The 27,432-nt window shown below is 39.9% G+C and overlaps 1 protein-coding gene across 3 annotated transcripts in view; it reads right to left on the bottom strand.

The window, feature by feature from the left end:
• Positions 1-27,432, bottom strand: part of Stac (SH3 and cysteine rich domain) — a 142,516-nt gene that overhangs the window by 31,324 nt on the left and 83,760 nt on the right. For 2 of the 3 annotated variants that reach the window (XM_070006575.1, XM_070006577.1), the window contains exons 3-8: positions 21,329-21,429; positions 19,380-19,461; positions 18,153-18,268; positions 13,462-13,540; positions 5,024-5,157; positions 3,763-3,851 (exon numbers count right to left, since the gene is read on the bottom strand). In XM_070006575.1, the coding sequence (XP_069862676.1) occupies positions 3,763-3,851; positions 5,024-5,157; positions 13,462-13,540; positions 18,153-18,268; positions 19,380-19,461; positions 21,329-21,429 (601 nt within the window). The remainder of the gene's footprint in view (positions 1-3,762; positions 3,852-5,023; positions 5,158-13,461; positions 13,541-18,152; positions 18,269-19,379; positions 19,462-21,328; positions 21,430-27,432) is intronic. The other variant, XM_070006576.1, reaches the window with a different exon arrangement.

Here is a 27,432-nt window from a genome sequence, read left to right as displayed (position 1 = left end):
CTTTGGGGAATGGAAGAAGGCCAATGAGAATGAAACAGAGGCCACCAAAGATGAAGATAAACTGTGCACCACAAATACTCTGTTCTTTGTCCAAAGACAGTAGAGTTTCAAATATATGTGTTGTGAGTGGGACTAAGGCAGTTTCATGAGGCCAGGAGCAGAGGCTCAGATGGCTTGAGTAACTTTTCCAGGATTCATGGGGTCATCTAACTGAGTGAATAGCTTGGCTTGGACTTAAATCCAGGCCAACTGATGCTCCTACTTTTATTAATGTTCAATGAATGTGTGCTGCTATATTCTGTCTCTGTATTTCTTATTTCTTAATTCTGCAAAGAAAACATCTACTTTTGGAATATTAACTAGACATGATTGGAACTAACGTTGTTCAGTTATTGCACTGTAGTTACAATCATCTCTATCACAGAAGGACGGATCTGATTAACCTTATTGCCGGTATGAGCAAAGCAAAGCAGGTAGATAATTTACTGTTTGAAATGAGGAAGTAGTATAAGATTCTACACCACCTGACTCCAGATAAAATTGAGACCTATGAGACCACTGCGTAGTGAATGCACTCAAGTGCAGGGCCCACTGAGCAGGGGTAAAAGGGAAATGGAAGGTTAGAAACACAGAGGCCAGACAGGGCCTTGTATAAACAATCCAGGCAGGATAAGAAATGAGTTGAGGATGGGTATGGGAGATTTTAGGCAAAGAAAATAAGGAAGGAACAACAAATACATTCCATGCTAGAAGCATAGGGAAGCGTCTGTGGATGGTCAGAGGTTTGGGCAGATGGTGACATTATTTCTCAAAGGGCAAGTTTGTGGGAGGAGGGAAAGCTGAGCTACTCTGTCTGTTGTTAGGTGGGCAGGTAGGAACCCAACTCTCTAGATCTGTGGAGAGTCTGTGGACCATGGCCTTTGGCTTTCCTTATTATTGGGCAAATTTGTAATGAAGGCTAGTTGAAGCCAGCATCTGTTTTTGTATAATAACTGACTTTGCCACTTGAGCCTTCTTTACCCAGAGTTCGTGCTTCTAACTTTTCCTTGTATTTCATTTCCTTTGTTCTTTTTATTTTTTTCCTGAGGATAAAATATCCTGATACCCAGCCTGCTCCCTTGGTCAGAATGCAAGTAGATAAGAATGGTATGCTATCAAAAAGACTTTTTTTTTCTTTCTTTATGATTTAAAGCAAGAGAAAGATAATTCATGGAGGCTCAGTTCATTCAAAAAGTTATACTCCATCCCCAGAGCATTACCTTACACATTTTAAATCAAGTTTCTAGCGTTTAAAATGGGAACCTAAGTCTCTTGGCAAAAAAAAAGTATAAGTATGATTTATCATTCCAATCTTGCCATCTATGTAATGCAGACATTTCACTCTTGGGAATGAATATTCTTGTTTGCCTTGAGGCAGACTGTAAATGCACGAGTTGTGATCAGACAACTTGACTTTTCATGGCCTGCAACCAACTCAAATAAGCACACGGAGTTACGACCACCAGCAGATGCTAGACACGCCCAAGGGCCCCTGGAACATTGGGTTTTTCTCCAGAGGAGTTGCCTTATTAAAATCGGATGGCTTCAGAATATTCTTCTAGTATTGTATCTACTACCTGAACAAAATGTGCAAGACCTATTCAATTGACAATCGTCAGATATTTTTTGTAGATAATCATTCTCAAGGAGTTCTCAATATGCAAGGAAAAAAATACATGTCACCCTTGTCTTCATCCACAGATTGTTAATGGAGGGCCATTAACTATGGCAAATGGAAGCTAAGACGTCATCCCAGCAATGAAGCCCAGACAGGCTCTGCTCTGACTCACAGAGCTTGTCAAACCTCTGACAGAATAGGGTCCACTTGATAAACGCCATGTTCTCCTCCTCACAGGTAATGTTTACAACTCTAGCCAGTGAGATCAGCATGGCAATTTTACTCAACGAGGGAGAAAGCTCAGAAGCATAAAAGCATAATTGTCTCTACTTTGGAAAGGCCCAAGGATCTCTTGGAAGCTGACTTTCAATTTTTACTGAAACAAAGCTGACTCTGGGGTGTGGCCTGGGTGTGCTGTCAGATGCAGAGAAGACAAATACCAGGGTGGGGGTGGAGGTATGCTGCAGAGGGTAACCCCTAAAAGGCAGATGGAAGCTAGAAAATGGGGACTCACTGGAGCTCTTTGGTAGCTTTCTTTGCCTCTAAGAACTTTGGGGGAGAAGGCTGAGTTCACTGAGGAAAAGGACCATGTCCAGGAAAGAACACAACTTGAAGAGGTAGAGAGGTCCAGCCAGTTCTAGGGTGTCTTTCCTAAACAGCTGAGGGCAGTGCTGGTCAGTACCTTGATCTGTGTGGACTTCAGAAAATTAAAGGTTATTTTCCCAGTGTGTGGCCAATCTGATAGCTTTTAGTGCTAATTTATCTCCATTCTTTTCAGAAGAGGGAAGACTGACTCTCCAAGAGCTCTTCTGATTGGAGAAACAACTTCATGTATTCTGCCATAGGATATGAAATACAGCAGCTTTCCTCTGAGGTTATTCATGGCTTGGTGGTCATGAATGGAAGAAAGGACTTTTGCCTTGAGATAGGCCAGTAGACCCCAAATTATAAATACTTTAATAAAGCCAAGTTCTTGTGGCTCCTGATTATAATCTTAGCCACCCAGGAGGCTGAGATCTAGAGGACTGTAGGTTAAAGCCAGCCCAGGGAGAAAAGATGGCTAGATTCCTTTTCCAAAATAACCAGTCCAATCAGGGTTCATGTGGTAGAGTACCAGCCAACAGAACAAGCAGGCAACTATGATTTTGAACACCAGGATCACACAGACAAAGCAACACACACACTTGTAATAACTTCTCATTACAGTGTGTCTATGATGCCTGAGCAATGCATGTGTTATTTGTTCTTTTCATTCAGCCTTACAAAACCCTTAATAATAATTTATAAGTGAGGGTATCAGAGTAGTGAGATATTTATAAATAGCTTAAGGTCACATAAGAAGCAGGCTGTGAACCCTAGATGAACTCTATCCTGAGAGAACAGGAACTTTCTGGTATGGTGACGAGAACAAGGTTCTATTTCATAATGACACAAAACTCATCTTCTCTTCCTCTGTATTTTAATTTCCATAAAGCATAAGAACCCTAGTTAACACTGCTTAATTTTTTTTATTTTTGTGCTGGTACTGGGTCTTAAACTCAGGTCCTTGTACTCTCATTTGGATTTCCTCTCACCCCACTTTTCGCTCAAGGCTGGTGCTCTATCACTTGAACCACTCCTCTACTTCCAGCTTCTTGCTGGTTAATTGGAGATCAGAGTTTCACTGACTTTTCTGGCTTTGAATCTGTATCCTCAGATTTCAGCCTCTCAAGTAGCTAGGAGTATAGACATGGGCCACCAGCACCTGGCTCCTCTATCAGTTAGTGCGAGGATTATAATTTTTGATTCTCTATCAGAATCTACTAGAAGTCAAGTATATAATACATACTTCCATTAGCTAATCTGCTGATCATGCACTAAAGCAGGGTTTCCCAAACTGTAGTCCTCAGACTAGCAGCATCAGCATACTCATGGACTAGCAGAGATGCCAAGTCTACTGAACCAGATGTTCTGGGCAGGGGACCCAGAAATCCTTATAAATCCCACAAGTCACTTGACATACTATTTTAGAATCATTATTTTAAAGCACATGTGGAATTATTTGTTCAGGAGGAAAACCCTTGGCTTTAACATTGTTTTTCATTCATTCATTCATTTCTTTTTACCTCATTTCTAAGTCTTCATTCTCCTGTGGCACAAATTTGTACAAGGCAACGTAGGTGTTCATCTGTAATGGGTCTTTGGAAAGAGATCCCTGAAAGAGGAAATAAAAGGAAGGTGAGAGAAGGAATGGGAAAGAGATGGAGAAAAGAAAGCATGAAACTAGGAAATGGAAAAGTTGCTATAATAGAATTTGAGCAGAGGGGTCATAGGTGTTCAGGTATCTACCAGTTATTAGTGTTTTCTCTCTCAACTTGAGGTTTATTTTTTAATTTCTTAGCTGAGTTAGATTTTTATTATGAACCATTCAAAAACAATTATTTGGAACCCATTGTCAGAAATATTGCAATTTTCTTCACATAATTTTTTCTTTGATATGAGCCTTTGTAAAAAAAAATGTCAGGGTTAGCCCCAGGAATGGAAATATTCTCTCTAAAGAGAAAGGGATATGTGAATAGTAATAAGCAATTCTTTTTTCTAAAAGTGGCTTTTTTTGTTATTCACATTGAGAGGAAAACACAGATGTTGGCATCAGACAGAGATAGGGTAGGTCAGGCACCAATATCTACTGATTATGAAGCCTTTCAACAGTAATAATGAAAGCTGGGATTTTGATAGTTTACTATGACCAGGCATCATATTACTTCTAATAGCAGTATTAAATGTCACCATAATCTTGTGAGGCATATTTTATTATAGTCCCAAATTACCAACTCTAAGAGTCTTGTGTCATATAAATATTAGCTATCATTATTAACAAATTACATTTCAATGGTATAGAAACACATATTTTATAATATACAAGCTAAATGATATGTGGCATAATACATAATTGCATGATATGTTTACATATGTGACATAATAAACATACTATATGTGTATGAAACAAAAGTTGCTCATGACTGTATGCATCATTTTTAACCTATTTGTTATTTAGAGCTTAGTTGTTTTATACTCTTTATTTTATGACAAGTATATGGATATGTATTTGATCATCTAACTATAAAATATAACAAATATATGCTTTTTATGCAATGTAATCATATATTGCCATTTTTATAATTTGTACATACATGAGTCAACTTAGATGAACATCTATGACAAAATATAAAGATCACAATGAAATCTTTATCTTTACCTTTTGTGCCTTGTGATATCTGTTTATATATGACACATTATTATGCTATGGAACATCACACTACATTATTCTATTTTATTTTCCCACAATTCTAGTCTGGGACCCACACAATGGATATGATAACCCACTTGGATAGTAACCTGCAGTTTGCTCTGAGGACTCCAGTCTGATCTGTCTTCTGTGACTTCTGCAGATACGTGGTAGTTTGTGTTCTTTGCTTGGTCTCTGAAATCATCGGTGCCATTTTCTGGATATGTAAATACTGAGGGAGAAGAGAGAGCAGGTGCTTGTGAATCCAGCCACCATGTTTGGAACATGACTGAAGGAGGTCAGTTTCTTTATTCTGTGCACTGTATCTTCTCCCTTGATCCTCACTGTCTTCCTCCTTCCAGTGACTTTGCCTCATGTCCTTTCCCATAGCCTGCTTCCCTCATCTCGGCAAGCCTATGGCCTCTTAATGACCTGGCCAGCACCCATCCTTAACATCACTGGGCAACTATGTCTCATCAACTAACTAGTCTCATCTGGCCATCTTCTCAGGAGTAGGGCATGCTGTTCTTTCATGCTGAACGTGTTGAGTCATTTGTTAGTGGGGTGATGGTGAGGTATAGTCTCCTTCACTTGCCTTTGAACTGCTTTTACTATCTGGGGGTTTATACTCAATATCTTGATTTTAACTCCTTAGTGATATCTATGTTCTGTTTTGCAGATTAAGGCTTGAGTTTCAAACTTCAAAACATTTCTTTGATCCCTTCCTTTCAATGCATTGGGACTCTCCTTATCATTTTAGTTTATTCTTGGAATGTATGGTTCTTTCTTTTGCATGTACATAGCCACGTTGAAGAAGGCCTTTGATAGAGGACAAACCATCTTCAAATGGGCAGCTTCACCTGTCCACATGGACCACTGTGGGAGATAGGTGAGTTTGGTTAGCCGGTTCCCTTCAGTGACAACCTAGTTTTACCATTCTTACCAGATGTTTCTTCCCTTAATGACACATGACAAATGTTTCTCAATATATACAATAGAGTTATAGTGTCTAAAATTTTAATCTATCCTTTAGATGAGTTGACATTTTATTTATGCATTTATCTCTGCATCTATTTATTATTTAGACAGGGAAAATTTATTCGACAGTGAAAAGAGAGTCACAGAAGCAGAGAGACTTTGAAGAGAGGGGCCCCAAAGAGGAGTGGCGTGGGCCAGAGAGCAATTGGCTCCTCCCATATCTCCTCCCCTGGGCTTTGATTGATGGTAGGCCTATGCACAGCCCCAGCTCTTTTCATGGTAAATGGCATTTAAAATCACCCATTACTTCTTTATTTATCCCTTTTATTTTCCTTCAGACTTTTCAAGAAAATGCCAGCAGAAAGAGGGTATGTGCCCCGGGAAAGAAGAGTTCCACAAAAGCCACAGTCTATTTCATTAGTGTGTAGACAATCGTTACTGTTCTTAAAATAGAGTTGGCACCAAAGATGCACTGAAGCCTATTAAATATCTATTCCACCCAGTTTATAGCTGCAGAGTTAATGGAGAACAGTCCACTACTCTGAGGAAGCCTAATTAGAAGATAAACCCAGTTCGACAAGACCTTGTTGGCCTCAATATTTGGCCATTCAATCAAATTAGTGTTTACCAGTTTTAAAAGACATCTGCTGGTATTGTGTCACTCTTTGAGACCCAGGTATAAAGACTTGATTTTGACAATATAAAACTGAACATTTCTAAAAGGATGTTAAATATTTGAGTGGGAACATGCAAGGAGAATCTTCCTAGAAAATTAGGGATTGGGGCTAAAATGGAAACTGCATAAGGAGTTCAGAATGGATTGATTTTTAAGATTTTTTTTTGTAAATTCATATTGTTTTAGCTTTTTGTTGACTATCTCTCTGATTCAAAATGTATAGTATTTTTGTGAACTATGCTGGAAATTATTTGAAATGACTTTAACTGTGTTTTCAGACATACAGTTGCAAATAACATGGGTTTTAAAATCTATTCTTTCAAGCTGGTTTTAAGATTTTGATTTGAAGAAAGAAGAGAAAAGTAACTTTTTCTAAAATATACTAACTCTTCTATGAAAAATAATTTTTTAAAATTTCACTCATGACGAATACCCAAAGCTTATGCCACTACTCAGGCCTATTTTCTTTAGTTAAAGATGCAGAATAAATCTTTTGCCTCCTTTCTGGAGGCTGGGTTTTCTTTTCTCTTTCTCTCTCCTCACATTCTGCCTTCCTTTTTTGACTTCACAGACCTGGAAAGCCGATGTGCACCATTGCTTCCTGAGAGGATGATTTGATTTTTCTTTCTTCCACATTGTAATGTGACAAATTACATTACTGAACTATCTGACATTGACCCATATTTGAGCCCCTGGAATAAGCCCAACTTGGTTTTATGCAATGTGCTTTTAAAATACATAATGGGTTTTGTTTCAGATGTCTGTATCTATGTTCAAGAGGGAGTCTGGCCAGTGATTTTCCCTCTTCCATCCTTGTTTGGTTTTGGAGTCAGTATGGGAACCTCATAAACTAAGTCAGAGAATGTGGCCACCCTTCCCCCTGTTGATTTTTTTCCTTTGGAAGAACTTATGTAATCTGGAAATTTTCTAGTCTTTTAAATGTTTGCTAGAATTTATCTATAAACTTGTCTGGGCCTGGTATTTTTACTGTGCAAAAACTTAAATATTGATTCAGTTTCTATAAGGATCAGAAACAAATCAAGTTTTCTACTTGTATTTCTTGCCTGGCTTTAGTCATTGATATCTTTTGGGTGTCAGCCTATTAAGAAAAAAGTTGTTTTTTGGGGAGAATTTGGTTAAGACAATTTTTTGGGGGGGGTCCAGTTGTGGGACCTGAACTCTGGGCCTGGGCGCTGTCCCTCAGCTCTTTAGCTTAAGGCTAGGCTCTACTACTTGAGCCACAGCGCCACTTCCAGCTTTTTTCTTTTTGCTTATGTGGTGCTGAGGAATCGAACCCAGGGCCTCGGGCATGCAAGGCAAGCATTCTCTACCACTGAGCCACCTTCCCAGCCCAAATTTTTCAAATTTTTATTTGCCATTTTTTGTTATTGCTTTCTGTTTTACTTTCCCTTATCTCTTAAAGAGTTGTTGGAGATCATAAACTTTGATATTAAAAAAACAGTGGGATTTATTGATCTATCCTAGTTTGTAATTTAATAAACCATACTCCTTATGGTTGCCTTTTTCCTGTATTTTGTTGAGGGTTTATTATATTTCATTTTCTGACTTTCAAGTATGGCTCATAGATTATGACTTCACAGACTTTCTTACTTTGTACCACTACTGGAACTGGAACTCAGGACCTTGCGTTCTCACTCAGCTTTCTTGCTCATTGCTATCACTTTACCACTTTAGCCATGCCTCCAGTCTGCTTTCTTACTTTGTAGAAAAAATACTTTTAGAGTGGAATACTTTTAATGCCTTCACACAAAGTTAGGACATAGTCTTTAAAAATTTTTTTAAAGTAGTTATACAAATGTGTTTCAGTTCAACATGTCAAATTATGATGAATGTTATGCTTTATATCATTCTCTCTCTTTCCTATTTATCCCAACCCTACTCATCTCCTCAAGTTCCCTGGTCCCATTTTCATCTATGTGCATTAAGAAGTGTGACGGTTAATTATTACTTAGTCTACCATCTATTCTAATTTTAAGTATGAATTACTTTAAAATATATTTAAATTTTCCAAGTTATTGATTTCATGGTCTTTTTCCATTTTTTCTTTTGTAGGGATGGAACTCAGGGGGGTCCACACACTAGGACTATGCTCTACAGTGTACTACACACCTAGCCATTTCAACTATCGACTTTTGAGTATTTTGATCTTCTTTCTATGACGGACAGAAAGATGTGTTCTGATAATGTTAAATTCTTTGAAATGGAGGAAGCTTGTCCTATCGTCTAGTAGGCAAGTTTTTGAGCTTTTTAGGTTTCTTAAAAAATTATCTTTAAGTAGCTGTAGGTGATGAATTTTTTATAATTGTTCCTTGTGTTCTTAAAAATGAATATGTTATTTAGATGGCACCACCTTTTCAAGTCAGTTAGATTAGGATTGCCAAGCATATCACCAAATCGTTGACATTGGTACTGAATCCCTCTGTCTGACATGCCAATGAGTGAAAGGTATGAACAATTTTTCACTATGAAGCACAATATTAATTAATTTTCCTAGTGATTTTTAAAATGTTCTCCTTAAATGTGAAGCACTACATCAATTATGTACAAGTTCATAACCTATCTATCTATAAAAGTATCTATCTATCTATCTATCTATCTATCTATCTATCTATCTATCTATCCATCTATCTATCTATCTTATCTATCTCTATCTGAATTGGCAGTACTGGGGCCTTGTACTTGCTAGGCCAGCACTGTACTACTTTAGCTATGCCTGCAGTTTTTTGATGTAAAAATTTTTTTCTTTAAGGTAAGGTATTATATTTTTTCCTGGGCTGGCCTCAGACCTTGATCCTCCTACTATGCCAAATATGCAGTGGGAGTACAAGTATGTTTCACTAAGCCTAGTTTATTATTTGCGCTAGGGTCCTCCCAACTCTCCTCCTTAGGTTAGCTTCAAATCATAAACCTCTCTACCTCCCAAGTAGCTGAGATTACAGACATGAAACACTATACCTGCTCAGAATTTGTATCTTCTGATGAAATATATATGTATATAATGATGTTTTGTATCTCTAGTAACTTCTTTTTTGTCTTCAAGTTCATTCTTATATATTAATATACAAGTTTTCTTTTGCTTTTCTCTCTCTCTCTCTCTCTCTCTCTCTCTCTCTCTCTCTCTCTCTCTCTCTCTCTCTCTCTCTCTCTCTCTCTCTCTCTCTCTCTCTCTCTCTCTCTCTCTCTCTCTCTCTCTCTCTCTCTCTCTCTCTCCCCTTCTTTCTGTTTTCTCCCAAGTTAAGACTGATACCTCTGGAAGATATTCTCCTTTCCTGGTGGCATGATGGATGGGTGTCTTTTGGGGGTATTGGCATTTTTTCCAGAGGTTTGTCATTGACACTGTTACCCTTTACTTCCTCAAGTTTTGTCCTTGAATTTCATACAGGGGATCTAGTATGATTCCATCTGAAGTAGCAGCGCTGTGCACAAGTAATCATTGCCCTGATTATCTACTTACATGTTTTAATCACTTCGAAATCCTAAAGAATTGTCTTATTTTGCTGCCAATTCAGCAATACATAACTAGAAATTTCTTTTTAGGTCTCTTTCTTAACAGTTTTAGGAGTGCTAAACTAGGGGAGATTTCACAGTGCATCTATCCTTCTGTTTGCTGGAAAGGGAACCTTCTATGCTTTTAAAGAGATCCTTACCTATTAGATCCTAAGTTTGTGTTGCAAAAACACATTATAAATACATCTACAATATAGGAATTTTTCCATCAGAGGGGTATAAGAACCAAAAGTATCTGTCAACTGACTCATTAAATATCTGTTTCCATTATTTCTTCTTTTTTTTAGCAACAAGATAAAATTTGACATGTAGAACCAATGAGGGCTAAATGCAAGATTAAAATTTCAAAATGCATACATTTTCTGAAAACTTGCTTTTTTTCTTTGATTTCTGGGCAAAATTTCTTTGCCTGAATGCAAAGTTAAGATGATATTAGATTTGTAATATCCTTGAGTGCATGTGATAAACCAAGACCTTTTTGAAAAATTTTTTTCTAGGAAATTTGTTTTCACTTCTGTTTTTTCTGTTTCTTTTCCAGGAAAACTCTGATCCCATGAAGTTACAGTGAAATGCAATTACCGAAGGCGGTCAGTAATGTTATTATTTGGCATTTTGAGCCAAGATAGGCAGCGTGGATTTTGCTTTCTGCTTATTACTTTGTTATGAGTGAGGTGTCTAACACTTAAGTCAAAGAGAAAGACTAACAACTTTCCCTTTCTCCATCTCTGATGCATCTAGGAATTGTACTGACAACAACTGGAAATACTCAGACCTGCCCAAGATAACTTATGAGAAAAGGCAGAGACTGAAGTCATAGCAATAGCAGTAATGGACTCAATGTGACATAAACCCTCTTCTAAGCTGTAAGTAGAGACACTCATCAAGAAATCTGTGATAATACTGACTGGGAGAAACGCCTTTTCTGCTCTGGGTATTTATTTAGCATAATACAGAACTGGTTGTGATTTGCATCCCAATCATGGCTGCTGAAAAGCCAAACCTTTTATTTGACACAACTGAGAAAATCCCTGGGAAGTTGAACCACATGAAACCAATGTTTTCTCCATGCTACTTTTCAAACGGCATGGATAGGGGATTAAAATCAAAGAAAAATATTTTGAACCAAACTGTTGCATAATTAATCCCTTTGGCTTCTAAGGGTACATTGTAAAGAATGCTATTGCTGATCAAAGGAATTATTAATAGATCTCCAAAGAGCTGTGGAAGTTTATAGCTTGCTAAATTCTTTCAACAAATCTCTCTCTCTTTCTCTCCCCCTCTCTCTGGACTCACGTGTACTTCAGACTGGCCTCCAATCTTCCTTCCTTAGCCTCTCAAGTGTGAGCTCTAACAGATTTCTTTTAATAAGGCTGTGAAACTGCCCCTTAACAGAAGAGACAGAAAAGAATCAATATTATGTCCTTGAGTATATTAATCTCAATTTTAGTTTCTTTATCTATATGGCATGTGGGGTGTGTGTGTGTGTGTGTGTGTGAAAGAGAGAGGTATTTAAACTAAATAACCTTTATTTCTACTTCTCAAACGCTGATGATCCTATACAGAAACCACAGATTCATATGCAGATTCTATCTCAGGATATCTGGGTAGCCTGAAATTCTGCATTCTTAACAAGCTCCCAAGTGATGGCTGGTCTGCTGGTCCGTGGACCATGCTTGGAATAGTGCATCTCTGTGATGTATCTCTGACACTTGAGGGCCTTATGGTGACTTTGTGAATAGCAGCTATGCTTCATATTGAAGATTCCTAAGTACAGATGACTACTTTAATCATATCTTAATAGGCAGCTTATTATCTAACTATAATTTTCTGAAAGAAGAACTCTCCAGGGTAAAGAGGTCTTAAATACTAAATGAGTAGGCTGGGCCAGCAATGGCATTGATAGAACCAGATCAGGAAGGCCGAGACAGAGAGTTAAACGGGAAGCATTTGTTGGACATAAATTTGAGAGGTTGCAGATCGATTTTTCTGATAGATTGGATATGAAGTGTGAGGGGGAAGGGGAGTCAAGACTGACACCAAAGACTTTAGCCAAATGGAGTGGTTATGTGGAATGCCCATTTACGGAGCAGAGAACTGTGGGAAGAGCTGGTTTTCGTGGCTAGATGAGAGGATCCACAGGAAAGCTGTGTGTGTCCATTGAAGGTGCCTTTGTCACGTTCTGTGTGCCACCCGCAGTAGGCCCTAGGCATCTGCAAATGTCGAAAAGACTCAACACATGGAGTAACTCAGAGAGAGATTGAGTCTGGGTTTAAGTCACGTGATCATTGAGTGAAAACCAGCCACCTTCCTTCAGAGCAAGGGGGTGCCACGGAGAAGATGTCCAGCACAGATAGTAGTGATGAGGCCTCAAGCCATGTTGGTTGAGAAAACCTCAGCAAAAGGATGCCAGCAGAGCTGGGACTCGGGTCTGAGCTGCTAAGCAAGGCTTAAAGCATGGACGTACAAGTCTGAATTATACATTCATTTCCAATCAGTTGGTTTTTCAGATCTTGAACTCTGGGGTGGCTGGCTAAATTTAGCTGGTGGATCTGTATACCAAACAAACCTGGGCTAGGATGGCTCTTGCAATGTAGTACCATTTTCCCCTGACCGCCTGCCCCCTTTAACGAGTCTTTCTAATGACACTATTTACTAAGTGCCAATGTTTGCCTCAATCTATCAGCAAGCACGGTTTCCCTTGTGGTACTGAGGAATCCTTAACTCAGCACTGAGTGTTAGCAGGTGTGTATGTGTTTTCCACTGAGGGCATGGCAAAGGCTTATATTATGCATATGGACTTGGTTGTGTGTCTTTACTCTGGCTGAAGAGGTAGTTTTTTCTTCATATGATCAATTAATATTGTAGAGCTATCATATAAGAAATATTTTAGAGGTCATTGTAACAAGGACTTAAGTTTTTGCATGATTAAATCATATTGATAAAGAATATCTGGCTGATTGTTCACAGTGGGTTTTTTTTTGCCAGGGGTGTTTTGACAGCCTCTCAGGTGCTTCCAACCTTTCATCTGGTTTCAGGTACCTCCAGTGTAGTAGGCCTTCTAGAGGTCGAGCTTTCTGATTTAATCTAGGTAGATGAAGGAAGTTTAGGACTGACTCCTCAATCTCAGTATGACTATGCCTATCTTTAAGTTCTTCTCAGAACTGATGGGAGATAGAATCAGGGAAACGTTATAGCCAATCACCAGAATCACTCAGACGACTTTCTATTTCCTTTCAGCCCCCATATTAGACTCTTGTCCAAGTGGATTCCCAAGGTAACAGGGAAAGTAGGGCGCAGAAGTGGACAAAGCCTTTTGGCTGGCCCTCATCTGCACGGGGTAGTCCCCTCACTCACCACTGCTGCTTCTCTTCCTCAGGTCAGGCCCGTCTCCTGGCCCGTCAGCTTCTTCAGGAACCTCCACGAGATCTGATGTCTTGGAGGAAAGAAGAAACAGAATGGAATGAGCCATAGAATATCATGGGCCAATGGAGGAGAGGTTCTGATACCAGAAAAAGAGCTAAACTGGAATATGTATGACACGTGAACATCCAATTATTGCTGCCTTTGCTGGTTGCCTTTTGAGAAGCTACGTGTCTGTGCCTGGCAGTGCCAGGTGTCTGTGGAAGGCCCTGGCTTGGCCTGAGTGCCCAGGAACACAGGCCACAATCAACTATGCTCAGCAACAGACAACAGAGATAAGTCATAATTCCTGTCCATGTCCATCATTCAAAAATTTCAAGAAAACGATAGCTTTTCTGATAGATGAGCTTAAAGTGCAAATCACCGGGCATGGGACATCCTACTGAGGGAGTTACTAAAAATTAAATGTTATTTACATTTCCAAACATTCAAATTTTGTGATATTTATTCTAGCTTAAAAAAATAAGTGAGGTAATTAACATTTTTTCCACTTGGGTTCAGACCATCAACCATAATAATACCACCACTCTAAACAGCTATCACATCCCTCTTTTAAGTGCTTTGTAACATTTTATTTGTTTCCTATAATAAAGCTATTATTTCCCTCCCTTCATTCCTCCCTCCCTCTCTCTCTCTTTCTCTCTCTTTCTCCCTCTCTCTTCCTGTCTCTCTCTCTCTCTCTCCCTTCCTTCCTTCCTTCCTTCCTTCCTTCCTTCCTTCCTTCCTTCCTTCCTTCCTTCCTTCCTTCCTTCTTTCCTTCCTTCCTTTCTTCTTTCCCAATCCTGGACCTTGAACTCAGGGCCTGGGTGCTGTCCCTGAGCCTTTAATCCCCCTTCTCTCAATTGAACCATAGCTATACCTCCAGCTTATTTTTTGGTGGTTAACTGGAGTCTCACAGGACTTTCCTGCCTGGGCTGGCTTTGAATACATAGAGCCACTGGTGCCCAGTGATAAATGCATTTCTTAGACAGGAATCTGAAGCCTACAGAGAAGTAGAAACCTGACGAGTTCCCACAGAACAAGTAGTGTGGGGTGGGGTAGTGGGCGCCAGGCATTGCCTCCAGAACTCAGAAGCCCAAGTTCTGTGTTCTGTCCTCTGGTGAACTGGCTGTGTGAGTTGGTGAGAGTTTTCTGGGTCACACTGGCAGAATGAAATTGGTCATGGTAGAGATATTTACACTGCAGAAAGTGGCAAATGCTATAAATCAGATCCTGCTTCTAGCTGGTGGATAGATCATAGGCATTTTTCTGATGATCTCTTTCAAAAGTTTTCTCTCTGCTTGGCTCCATTATCTTCAGAGAGAAATTTAGAGGCTTCTGAGGACAGGCAAATTAAAAAATAAACTATATGCCTTCCTACTCTACAGTTCAGCTCTAGAGCACTGAGAGCACCTGACTAAAATTGATTTCTTTGTTACAGTATAGCTTTAAGATTCTTTTTTTTTCCTGCATTTTAATTTTCTTAACAAATCAGAAAGAAAAAAAGCCCAGAGTCTCTAAGTCACTTGACTTTGGTCCCTTTGAAGTTCATGGTTTCTGCACAAGAGTTGCTGTGCAGAGAATTTCATTTATTTTAATTTAATATTATGTAACTGAAGATGGTTCACAAACTAGCCAACCAACTCCCAGAATGTGGTTTTATTTTGGAATTTGGTTTCTGTTGGCTTCTCCAAAGCCATCAAGCCTTTTATATTCTAGAACATTTGGAAGCATATTAAAAAAAAAAGACCATAACAATTTGGAACCAGTCAGGCAAGAGTTTCCGATAATGTAAAACAAATGCCTCTACAGTCCTGGAAGAAAATTATTGAGTGGACCAAAGCTTTGTTATGTGGGAATTTGTTAGCATTAGGATATAACAATGCTAGAGAACAGCAAAGGGCTGGAGTTCATTACCACTTGACCCTGTAAGGAGGGAACAAAACCATTTAAAAATACCAACCAGTTGTTTCTGTTTCCTTCTGTTGGAGTCAGTTGCACATACGGGTAAGAGTGGAGTGACAGATATGTAGGTACACTTTGATTTGTCTTTGTCTCTCTACAGTTGTCAGAACACTGCCTTTAATAATCAAAACTCCAAGAAATATTTATTGGTGGAACCAGTCCCAGGGTAAGTGGACAAGGAAGGAAAATACCTTATTGACATTCAGACACTGGGCTTTTTTTGCATTGTACTACAGGGTCCAGATGTTGCTAGAAGAAAGTTATTTTAGAGATGAGAGAGAAAAGCAGGGACCCTTCATTGATTCTTCAGATGGTTGGAACTGTTTATTAACTTCAGCAAAAATGCAGAGTCTGAAATGTTTGTGGCTACTGTGGGATGTGTCTGAGGTTGTCACCTCATCGTCGCCATTACTGTGTATGTGGGTAGCTCCGGGTCATCTCTGTGTGGGCACCTCTCTGCCCTTCTTTCTGGATTGGCTTTCTTTATTGAGTGGAATGAGGCTTTGTTGTGGGGGAATTTGTTCCTCCAGCTAGTGCTGGCCTCATACAAGGATAGGAAAAGCTTGTGCTAGAGTGGAATGAGGAAATATTTATTTGCTCTCACCAGAGATGTGAGAGCAGGCAAGCTTGCTCAGAGTGCAGGTCAAAGTGAACAGGGGGCCTTCTGCTCTAGTCAGTTTCATGTGCTTTTCTTTGAATTGCTGGGTGGTAGCTACAAAATCTTGACTTGTGAAGGAAGAGAGCTGCAGATAGCAAGCCAGCTCTCTCGGGCTTCTGGGGAGCAAATTCATTGGCAGCCATTGCTCTCGTCACTTCCTGAGAAAGACGTAACACGGTCTGTGGGTTTAGAGTGATGATCAGCATTCTGCAGGCTCTTGATTCAAAAGCTGTTCTCACATGAAGGGACATGAGCAAGCATGAGCAAGGAAGGGAGGATATGAAGAAAAAAAGAGGAGGGGGCTGGTGGGGGCTGACTTCCTTGGAAGCAAGCTTATGTTCTGAATTTTGCACAGTAATTCTCAATTTTTATGTGCATCAGAATAATCTAAAAGGTTCAATAAAAAGAGAGTGGGAGAGAGATTGCGGGACCCCCAAGATGAGTTTTCCTGGTTTGGTAGTTCAGTGTGGGACCCAAATTTGTGGTTCTAACACACTCCCCAGGGATGTTGACCCTGCTGCTCAGTGATCAGTAGACCATGCTGGTCACATGTATACACTCACATGTCACTTATGAATATGTTCTCAAAAAGATGTGTTAGTGGGCAATTGTGTCACTGCAATCATCATAGTGTACATACACAATCCCAGATGGTATAGGCTATATATACACTTAGGCCCTATGGTATAGCCTTGGCTGGGGAAGGCTGAAAACTACTTTTGGTTTTTTCCTCTTAGAACCAGTGAAGTGCCTGAAGAACAGAGCTTTGGATGAGCTTAAAGATGGTTTCTACTATAACCACAAGACATCAGAGGACTTATAAGCCTTCTTACTCACATACCAACCCATACGTGTTGTTACCAGCTAGAGCATCATTCTATCTTAAGGTCTGACCAGCACCCAATGAGGAAGCTGTTCCAATTCAACCTGAGAATTATCCTAAGGGCATGTTCTGCCCTTCCTCCCATAAGCACCCCAATCATGGGATGCTGAGTGGTGCAGAAAGTTTGGAGGCTTATCCTGGCTTTGCTCCCTAAGCTCCCAGTTCATCAGGGGCTGCAACAATCAAACCAGTGACTGGTTACAGGCTCTGTTACACGGCAGTGTGAATTGGAAATTCCTCGCCTCTCTGCAGGACAGATGGTGGCATTCAGCAAGGGCTGCAGAATAGGAAGGTATTTTGGAGCATTTATAAAAATTCTGAATGCGATAGCCAGAAAAGAGATAATAACAAGCTCACAGAAATGAGTGCAACAGTTAGTTGAGAGCAGCCTAAAAGTGGGAAGGCATTTGGAAAGGTGAATGTTCCTCAGAGGAAGGTCTCACCTATTCACATGTCAAACATCTTTAGGAAGGATTGTTTCCGCATGAAATTAAGCTGTGTACTTTGTCGTAGGAAAAGACAGAAAAAGATGAGAATTATCTAGCTATATCTTTCTACTGGGAAGTAGCTAGAAGGAAAGCTGGAAACAGTAGGACTTCCCGGATTCTGCTCTTTGCTCATGCCGGATATTTTTTTTTGTATTTCTTAATGTGTTTACTGATGTGTTATCTACTGGGAAGGTAAAGGAGAGAAGGTACACAGGATGAGTCATGAGCCATGAGGTTGGTATGTGAGCAGGAAAGTAACTTTTTTTAAAATAGCTCTTGAGCTTACTTTATTTTTAAATAAGCTTAGTACATTTTTTCAGAAATTATTGATATTATAAATCAAATATGTTCTGAAGAAGGATTGGATTGAAAGCAAACTGTAAAAACTGAAAGAAAGAACACTAACAGAAGCTTTAAATTGCCTTTGAGGATTGAGATAATCACAATGCAAGTAAAATGTTTTCTGGCAGTAGAAAGTTAATTTTAGTGGTGCAGAGCATTCTGGGTTTCCCTTTGGAGGCTGCTCAACTCAAAAAATGCCTCAGGTATGTTTCGGTGGAATTCCTCACAATGCACTGCCTATGACCATACCTGCCTCAGACACGCTCAGGGAACCAAGGGAGAACTGACAGGGGAATGATGGGATAATTACAGAGGTTCTGTGAGGTGAGTCAGAGCCACTGCCAGAGCTCCCCTTCTTCGTCCTCTGGGCCAAGGAAGTCCCGAAGCGGAGGGTCTCATAGACAGGGTCCACCTTATTGCCACATGCTGTAACAGAAGAAAAGCTTATCTCAGAGCAGCTGGTTAAGAAGGGTTGCTGGTGGGAGTGTAAACTTGTTCAACCACTTTGGAAAGCAGTATGGAGGTTCCTCAAAAGACTCCACCTAGAGCTCCCCTATGACCCAGCAATCCCACTTTTGGGTATTTACCCAAATGTTTACAAACAAGATCACACTAAAGCTACCAGCATGACTATGTTTATTGCAGCACTATTTATTATAGCTAAGATATGGAACCAACCCAGATGCCCCTCAGTAGATGAATGGATCAAGAAAATGTGGTATATATACACAATGGAATTCTATGCCTCCATCAGAAAGAATGACATTGCCCCATTTGTTAGGAAATGCAAAGACTTGGAAAAAATTATATTAAGTGAAGTAAGCCAGGCCCAAAGAAACATAAGTCCCATGGTTTCCCTTATTTGCAATATCTAGTATATGTCTGAGTCAAGCAGAAAAGGTCAGATAAGGTGATGTTAGGGAAATGAACCCTAAGATATGTATTCAAATGTTTTTTTTTCTTTCATGAGATTGTTTCTAACACATTTATAAGATTATTTCTTTGTTGCTTTGTATGCCCCTCCCCCACAGTATAACCCCTGCTTTCACTGTATTTGATGTTGGTATAATTTGTGGAGGGGAAGGGAAAAACAAATTGTTTAAATAGGGATACAGGTGGACCCATTGCAACAATGAGATGTACAAATCGTTATGTTTAAAGCGAACTTTACAACTTTGGTGTGGGGGGGGGGGGAGTGGGGAGGATCTGGTGGGGGGTGGGGGGAGAATGGGAAGGGATGGGAAGGGGAAACAAAGGAGGAGGCTACAATGCTTGATAAGAAATGTACTCATTATCTTGCCCATGTAATTGTAACCCCTCTGTACATTATTTTCACAATAAAAAAAAACATGTATTAAAAAAAAAGAAGCCAATCTATCTCAGGTGAACAGCAACTGAGAAGTGGGTTCAAGATAGCAGACCCACCAAGGAGAACCTGAAGATGATCAAGATTTCCTCTGAATTATGGCTCCATGTCAACCTGTTTGCTTTGAGGATTGTACCCAACACCTCCCACTGAAGCTCTGCTCCAACTCACCAATGGGCATAACTTCTTTGATGCATCCAAACTGCTCATGAATGAGCAAGGGAGAGCTGTAGTAACGCCGAAAACCCTTTGGCTGGAGAGAAGGAAAGAGAGAAGGGCTTAATTGTCACCAAAGAAATGGCAAACACTATGCATTAGCCCTAAAAGTGAGACCAGTTGGTTTCTTCCTTTAAGATGCTGACTTACACTATTAATTCTATAATTCACAACTGATGGGATAGGAGGGAGGAATAGAAGACCGTGAATAAGTTATGCTAATCCAGAAAACAAGGTCCTGGCCCTGGTTATGCCTGCCCTGCTTCCTTACTCCTCCTGTGCACTGATTCCTCCACTCTGTGTGAGACACTCATTTTCTCCCAGGACTTCCCAGAGTTTATTATTATGGGTTATTAAAATCATACCAAGGCTGGCCATGGGAAATCAGATAGCGGAAAAGGCCTGCAGGATGCCCTGTGTATCTGTCAGTTCTGTCATAGTTTTCATGCCTCTCACGCATGGTCTTTTCCTTGGTTTGTGAGAATCACCATGTGTAAAGGCAAAAGGTCACAAGTGTGTCAAGGTTTAAGAGATGAGCACATTGCAGACCAGAATACGCCGATGGGTTTTATTTTTCAAGAACCTTGACTTACTAAACCTCAATGCTGGAAGGAACTCTGTGGCGTAGTCTTTACTACAATCCCCAAATCTTCCCCAATGTTCTTAGAAAGTGATGTCCTCTTTTGTCTGAGCACTGTCAGCATTGGAAGAGTGGGGTAGAAGCCCTGCCTAATTCTAGATCTTTGGTGACATTATCTCTAGTATCTAGAAAAGACAACAGAATTCCTTTTCTTATATGATCGGTTTTATATTTCCTGAAGACAGATACTATGCCAACCTAATGTCTAATTGTTCTTTAGAGCAGGCATGCTTTGGGTTGCTTTTTTCTTTTAATTTAAATCAGTGTGTGCCAAAAAGAAGTGCATTCTTGGGCTGGGAAGGTGGCTCAGTGGTAGAGTGCTTGCCTTGCATGCATGAGGCCCTAGGTTCAATTCCTCAGTACTACATAAACAGAAAAGGCTGGAAGTGGTGCTGTGGCTCAAGTGGTAGAACACTAGTCTTGAGCTGAGGAGCTGAGGGACAGTGCCTAGGCCCAGAGTTCAAGCCCCACTACTGACAAAAACAAAACAATACTAAACAAAACAACAACTCCTTCTTCTGTGGTGGTATGATTAGAAGTGCCAACACTGACTCAGGAAGCTGGCTGAGATCTGAGGATCATGGTTCAAAGCCAGCCTGGGCAGGAAAAGTCTGTGAGACTCTTATCTCCAGTTAATCACAGAAAAAGCTGGAAGTGATGCTGTGACTGAAGTGGAAGAGTGCTAGCCTTGAGCAAAAAAGAGTACAGGGTCACTGAACAGGCCTAGAGTTTGAGCCCCAAGACCAGTAAAAAAGCAAGCAAGCAAGCAAACAAAGAGGTGCCAAGACTGTCCACTACCCCTTCATTTGACCAATGTGGTTCTGCTATGGTGAGGCAGACTTTGACTGCCTGGTGCCTTTTGGTGGGGGGATATTCTCTTGACACCAGCTCAGTGACAGCCAGCTAAGCTCCAGGTCACCAACCACTCTATCTGAAGTGGAGGGCGTTCCTGGGGTACATGAATTTCACTTTGAAAAGAAGAACAGTCCCAGACAAGGGACTTGCACTGCTAAAACAGTCTAAAACTTCTCCCAGTCTCAACCTGGGAGAAGTGGGGCACTGTTCCAATGTGGGGCATGTGTCTATGAGATCAGCGTAGCTCCCGCTCTGCTCTGACATTGTGTTAGGAAGACAGATGGGAGCAGGCCAGTGGGTCTCTAGTGCTCTTAGAGCCACAGACAAGGAGCCGGAGGAAATGAACTCCTTGACACAGGTAAGATCCCTGGGCAGAGAGCTCTGGGTCCCTCCTGGCACATGCCCTTACCAGCTTGCCCATGCACCGCTGGGGTGTGAGGCCCTCTGCACACTTGTGGTGGATGCTCATCTTACAGGCTCTGCAGCGCAGTCCATGCTTAGCATTTGTTCCTGTCAGGCATATGGTAAAACTTTGGTTAGGATACAAGTTGCTTTTTCCTGGTGACCAGTCTAAACTCATACACACACACATACACAAACATACACACATGCATGGGCACACACAAAACCAAAATGATCAATCTAACCAGGTAATTCGTTCTTGTGATTTTCTTTATAGTGTTTCAAAGTAGAAAAAAATTAACATATTCTTGAAGTTCTCCTTCCTATACTTTCTGCTTATAGTATCAGCTCTGGCTTCTCCCCATTTCTTTCAGATCGAAACCTCTACTTTCTTTGTTTTCTTATGGAAGCTAGTAAACTCCACTTTCTTTACTATGCATGTAGGTTATCCCTTTCTGCTTGTTTTTGTATCTTTACTGAGTTCTGTGAGTTCCAATGACATTTCATTCATTCTGTCCTACCTTGCTCTCACAGGATCTAGGCTCTTGGGTAAACAGATAAAGTGGGAAATGACAGTGTCTGTTAGATAATGGGACTCATGGTCTCGGCTGGGGAGAGGGACTCTGCCTAGGAAATGAGGAAGAGGGGAGGGATGTGATGAGACCATGGCCTCTTGGGCCAAGAAGCCATCATGGCCTCAGAAGGAAGAAAACAGAATGGGAGAGGGGAAGCAGAGAGCCATACATACATATCATATCATACAGTGCTACATCGAGTCAAGACAAAACAATGGAAAGATACGGAGGGGCTAAGCGAGGCTCTAGAAGGTGGAAGTGGTGTCAGCACCTGTGTTTATTGGCCAGATGGTGGGGGCTAGAAGATATTAAACTGGGATATATCCATTTCATCGAGGATAAAAGAATGGCAGGACAAGAGGAGATCTGCACGGACATTCCAAGGTAGGTGGTAGGTCCTCAGGTAGGTCTCAAAGTGAGTTGGTAGGCCCTCAGGTGGGCTTAATGTGAAGTGCTTAAGTGGATTATGCTACTCTGAGATGGCCAAGCAACTCTCATGTATTAGAACGGAGAATGGAAAGTTGGAGAGGGCAGAGCAGGGGTTTCTCCGTGGAATTGAGGGGGCACGTGTCATGCCCCTACTCCCCGCCCTTGATGAGAAGGGTAGAGGGACTTTCTCAGTTCTGCTGAATGGTCTTCAAGGAGACGATTTTCAAGGCTTTGCCTACATTCTCTAAAGTTTGTAGGATATGTGGCTATGGCTTGGGAAAGTTTTAAGGTGAAAGGCATGGTGATCGGCCTACAAGGAAGGGTAGCTTTGGAGGTAAGGTCTGCACTCCAAAAGCTTGTCAGAGAAGATGTGTGAGGAAAGAAAGCACGGGATTTCCAGAAAGAAGCTGCAGGTGATGTAGAAGGTGTCCTAATAGACCACCTGGCCAGGCAGCTGGACTCCAAGAGAGTGGATATGGAGGGATGAGTGTGTCCCCATCCTGTGAATCATGAGGACACAGGTGTGGCATTGACCACCGTGGCTGACTCTAGATCCAGGATAAGGAAGCTCTGAGATCATATGCAAAACTCATCCTTTTACCCACCATGGATACTTATCCTAACTACTCTGGACTTTCATCTGTGCTTGCCCTTTTCTAACCCAATGGAACGACAGTGGCCAGAGTAATCTTTTAAAAATAGATGAACTGTGCCAGGTGCCAGTGGCTCACATCTGTAATCCTAGCTACTCAGGAAGCTGAGATCTGAGGACTGTGGTTCAAAGCCAGCCGGGGCAAGAAAGTCTGTAAGACTCTTGTCTGTAATAAACCAATAGAAAATGGGAAGTGGCACTGTGGCTCAAGTGGTAGAGTGTTAGCCTTGAGCTGAAGAGTTCAGGGGCAGTGCCCAGAGTTCAAAACCCACAAAAAAATAAATTAAATTAAAAAAAAAAACAGATGAACTGAAGTGTAATGGACTCTCTGGAGAGCACAACTAGTATAATCCATTAAAAAGAATAAGTCAAAGCCCAACAGAACAAGTACCAGGAACTGGGTTGCAAGAGGGGACCTGGTTTTATATTTAGCCCAAAGATCCCCTCTCCTCTTTTTTGATCAATGCTGGTACTCTAGTACTTGAGTCATGCTTCTAGTTTTCCTCCCCACTTCTTAGGTTGTGGAGATAAAGTTGGGGCTAAGTAAATAAGGGGGTACCAGACAAGGAGGTACAAGAACCTGAAATTTATCTGGGAAAAATAATGGATAAACCCTTGCCTGAGGGAAGAAGTGGAGACCTTCAAAAAGTGTGAGAGGGAAACTCCAGTCTATTCTCACAACCACAGGCAGAAAAGTTGAAGAGACACATAAACACATCATAAATTATTGGGTACATGTGCTTGTTCGTAAATACTGGTTGGAAATGCTCTTTTTCCTCTCAAGAATAACTACTTATTAGAAAGATTACTATACTTTCACAAGGCTAGACTTGGAAAGCAATTGCTTATGTGGGAAGGTAAGTAAAAACTTCGAAGAGAATAGTGGTTTCCTTGTGTGCTGGACTCTAAAATAGTGCCATTATATAATAAGGTATATTTTCCTTCAGACCCAAATACAGTGATTTCTGTTTCCCTTGTCTGTTCTCACACATTCCACTGTGTTGTCTGAGTCAGATCACCAGCAATTATTTGGTTTTAGGTGTTCCAATTTCCGCTGTGGTATATTAAGAGTGATTGGGCAGAAAAGCTTTCATTCTGAAGTTCAGAGAATAGCACAAAAGAATGATTCACATCATAGCAGGATATTGTAGGATAATTTGGAGAAGCTGTAGTCTGACCCCTTTTGTTACTTCTGTCCTCCATCAACAATGAAATGTTGTGTATACATGCCTGAGTAGAGAGGATGAAAAGCTTAGTTTGGAATTTGAATATGACCATGTTGGCTTTTATAAATGTAAGAAAATGGCTAATATTCCTGAAGCCTTAGTAATCTAATCATCAAATGAGAATAGTTACTTATTGTCAGGGTTGCAAATAGGATAGTGTTATAATTCAGAAGCTCCTGGACATGGGATAGAGTTATGTCTTCACAAACTTATCATAAGCTGCAAGTATTGTTGGCGTACCATGCTCTGTTTTTTTTGGTGGGGGCAAGTATCAAGCATTGAAATCAGAGATTTGTATTTGCTGGGATGGTGTGCTTGCTTAGTTGGCACGCCATCACTTGCACCATGCCACTATCCCTGCTTTTTGGAGATGGAGCTCAAGGACTTTTATGCCTGGCTTGTTTTGAACCTTAGTCTTCCCGATTCAACCTCCTGACTATCTGATCACAGGCATGAGCCACCAGTGCTAGCTAGCAACAAACTTTAGCATGATGAATGGGTCACTGAAGAAATCACAGAGAAAAATGTAAACTTCCTAGAAACAAATGAAAATTAAAACATAACTTACCAGAGTGTTTGGAGCATGGCAAAAACAGTCCTAAGAGGGAAGTTTATAGCTAAGTATACCCATATTATAAAACACACACACACACACACACACACACACACACACACACACACACACACACACACACACACACACAGAGCTGGGTTTTGGTGGCTCATGCCTATAATTTACTATACAATCTGAGGATTGCCATTTGAAGCCAGCCTTAGCAAGGAAGTCTGTGAGACTCTTATCTCCATTAAACTACTCAGAAAAAGCTGGTAGTGCTGTGGCTCAAATAGTAGAGCATTAGCCTTGAGCCCAAAGAGGTTCAGGGACAATGCCCTGGCCCTGAGTTCAAGCCCTGAGACTTGCAAAAAATAACAAAACAAAACACACACACACAGAGAAATCTCAACTAGATATCAGAGAAATCTCAACTAGATAACCCAATGATGCACCTTAAGGTCTTAGGAAAAGAAGAACAATATGAACCTCTAATTAGTTGATGTATAGAAATAATAAAGGCAAAATAAATAATGGTGAAATAGAGATAAAAAACAAAACAGAGGATCAATGAAATAAAGAAATGATTCTTTGAAAAGATGAACAAGATTGACAAACCTCTAACCAAAAGAAAGAGAGAAAAACACAAATTAATAAAGTTTGAAGTGATAATTATTTATTTATGCATGTATTTATGTATAACAAACCTTCCAATAATTGAATACATAGAAGAAATGGATATATTTGTAGACACATATGACCCACCACAATTGAACCAAGAAGATATAAATAACTGAAACAGATTTGTGGTGATCAGTACTACTGAAGCAATAATAATCTTCCAGGAAAGAAAAGTCTAGTATTGGACAGACTTGCTACAAATTCTACCAGACATTGAAAAAACTAATACCAATAGTTCTCAAGTATTCTATAAAACAGAGATGGAAGAAACACTTCAAAACTCATTCTGTGAAACTAGTATTATCCTAATGCCAAAACAAGTTAAGGAAAACACACCAACATACACACAAAGACTACAGACTAATTTCCTTTATAAAATAAACATAAAAGCCATCAATAATTATATTTGTCTTTGGTGGAGGGTCAGAGAGGCACAGAAACAGAGTGAAAAAGGGTGAATAAATGAAGCAAAGTGCTCAGTAGACATTGTGTTGAAAATTAGCTATGCAACTTGTGGGTGGGGATGGGATGGAAACACTGGGAGAGACTGAAGGAAGGGGTGACATTGTCTAAACAGAAATGTACTCATTACCTGACTTATGAAACAGTAACTCTTCTGCACATCACTTTGATAATAACAATAAAAATCCCTACATAAATTATTGCAAATGATCATACATTATGACCAAATTGGTTTCTTTCTAAGGACACAAATATACATATATTAAATAAACAATACAGAACACAGATAACAATCAAAAGCAGAAAACACCCGATCATCTCAATAGTGCAGAAAATACCTTTGACAAAATTCGCCACCTCTTCATGATAAAAACTCTGAAGAAATTAAGATTGAAAGGATTATAACTTTATATAACAGAGACCATATATGAGAAACAAACAAGACCATACTAAAGCTACCAGCACAACTATGTTTATTGCAGCATTATTTACCATAGGTAAGATATGGAAGCAACCCAGATGCCCCTCAGTAGATGAATGGATCAAGAAAATGTGGTATACATACACAATGGAATTCTATGCCTCCATCAGAAAGAATGACATTGCCCCATTCGTTAGGAAATGGAAAGTCTAAGTTTTCTTAACTGCAGAATTATTTTGTCTGCAGAGATAATTTTACTTCCTCCTTTCCGATTTGAATCCATTTATTTATTTATTTATTTATTTATTTATTTATTTATTTATTTATTTATTTATTTATGCATGTATCTCTGTATGGAAGTAGGTTGATGTTTAGATATTTATATTATTAACTTTCCTTATTTCTCTGGTAAGTATTCGAGAACTATATTAGAGTGGAGGGAGTAGACATTCTCGCTTTTGTCATTGTTTTGGAGGAAGTTCATAATTTGGAGGAGGTTTTCCCTTTTTAGTATGTTGCTTGCTACAGGCTTCTCATATATGGTCTCTGTTATATAAAGATATAATCCTTTCAGTCTTAATTTCTTCAGAGTTTTTATCATGAAGGGGTGGCGAATTTTGTCAAAGGTATTTTCTGCACTATTGAGATGATCGGGTGTTTTCTGCTTTTGATTGTTATCTGTGTTCTGTATTGTTTATTTAATATATGTATATTTGTGTCCTTGGAAAGAAACCAATTTGGTCATAATGTATGATCATTTGCAATAATTTATGTAGGGATTTTTATTGTTATTATCAAAGTGATGTGCAGAAGAGTTACTGTTTCATAAGTCAGGTAATGAGTACATTTCTGTTTAGACAATGTCACCCCTTCCTTCAGTCTCTCCCAGTGTTTCCATCCCATCCCCACCCACAAGTTGCATAGCTAATTTTCAACACAATGTCTACTGAGCACTTTGCTTCATTTATTCACCCTTTTTCACTCTGTTTCTGTGCCTCTCTGACCCTCCACCAAAGACAAATATAATTATTGATGGCTTTTATGTTTATTTTATAAAGGAAATTAGTCTGTAGTCATTGTGTGTATGTTGGTATGTTTTCCTTAACTGGTTT

The sequence above is a fragment of the Dipodomys merriami genome, unplaced genomic scaffold (genome assembly GCF_024711535.1).
Source record: "Dipodomys merriami isolate MVZ:Mamm:240054 unplaced genomic scaffold, mDipMer1.0.p SCAF_7, whole genome shotgun sequence".
Classification (NCBI taxonomy): domain Eukaryota; kingdom Metazoa; phylum Chordata; class Mammalia; order Rodentia; family Heteromyidae; genus Dipodomys; species Dipodomys merriami.
This window is presented reverse-complemented; position numbering and strand designations above follow the sequence as displayed.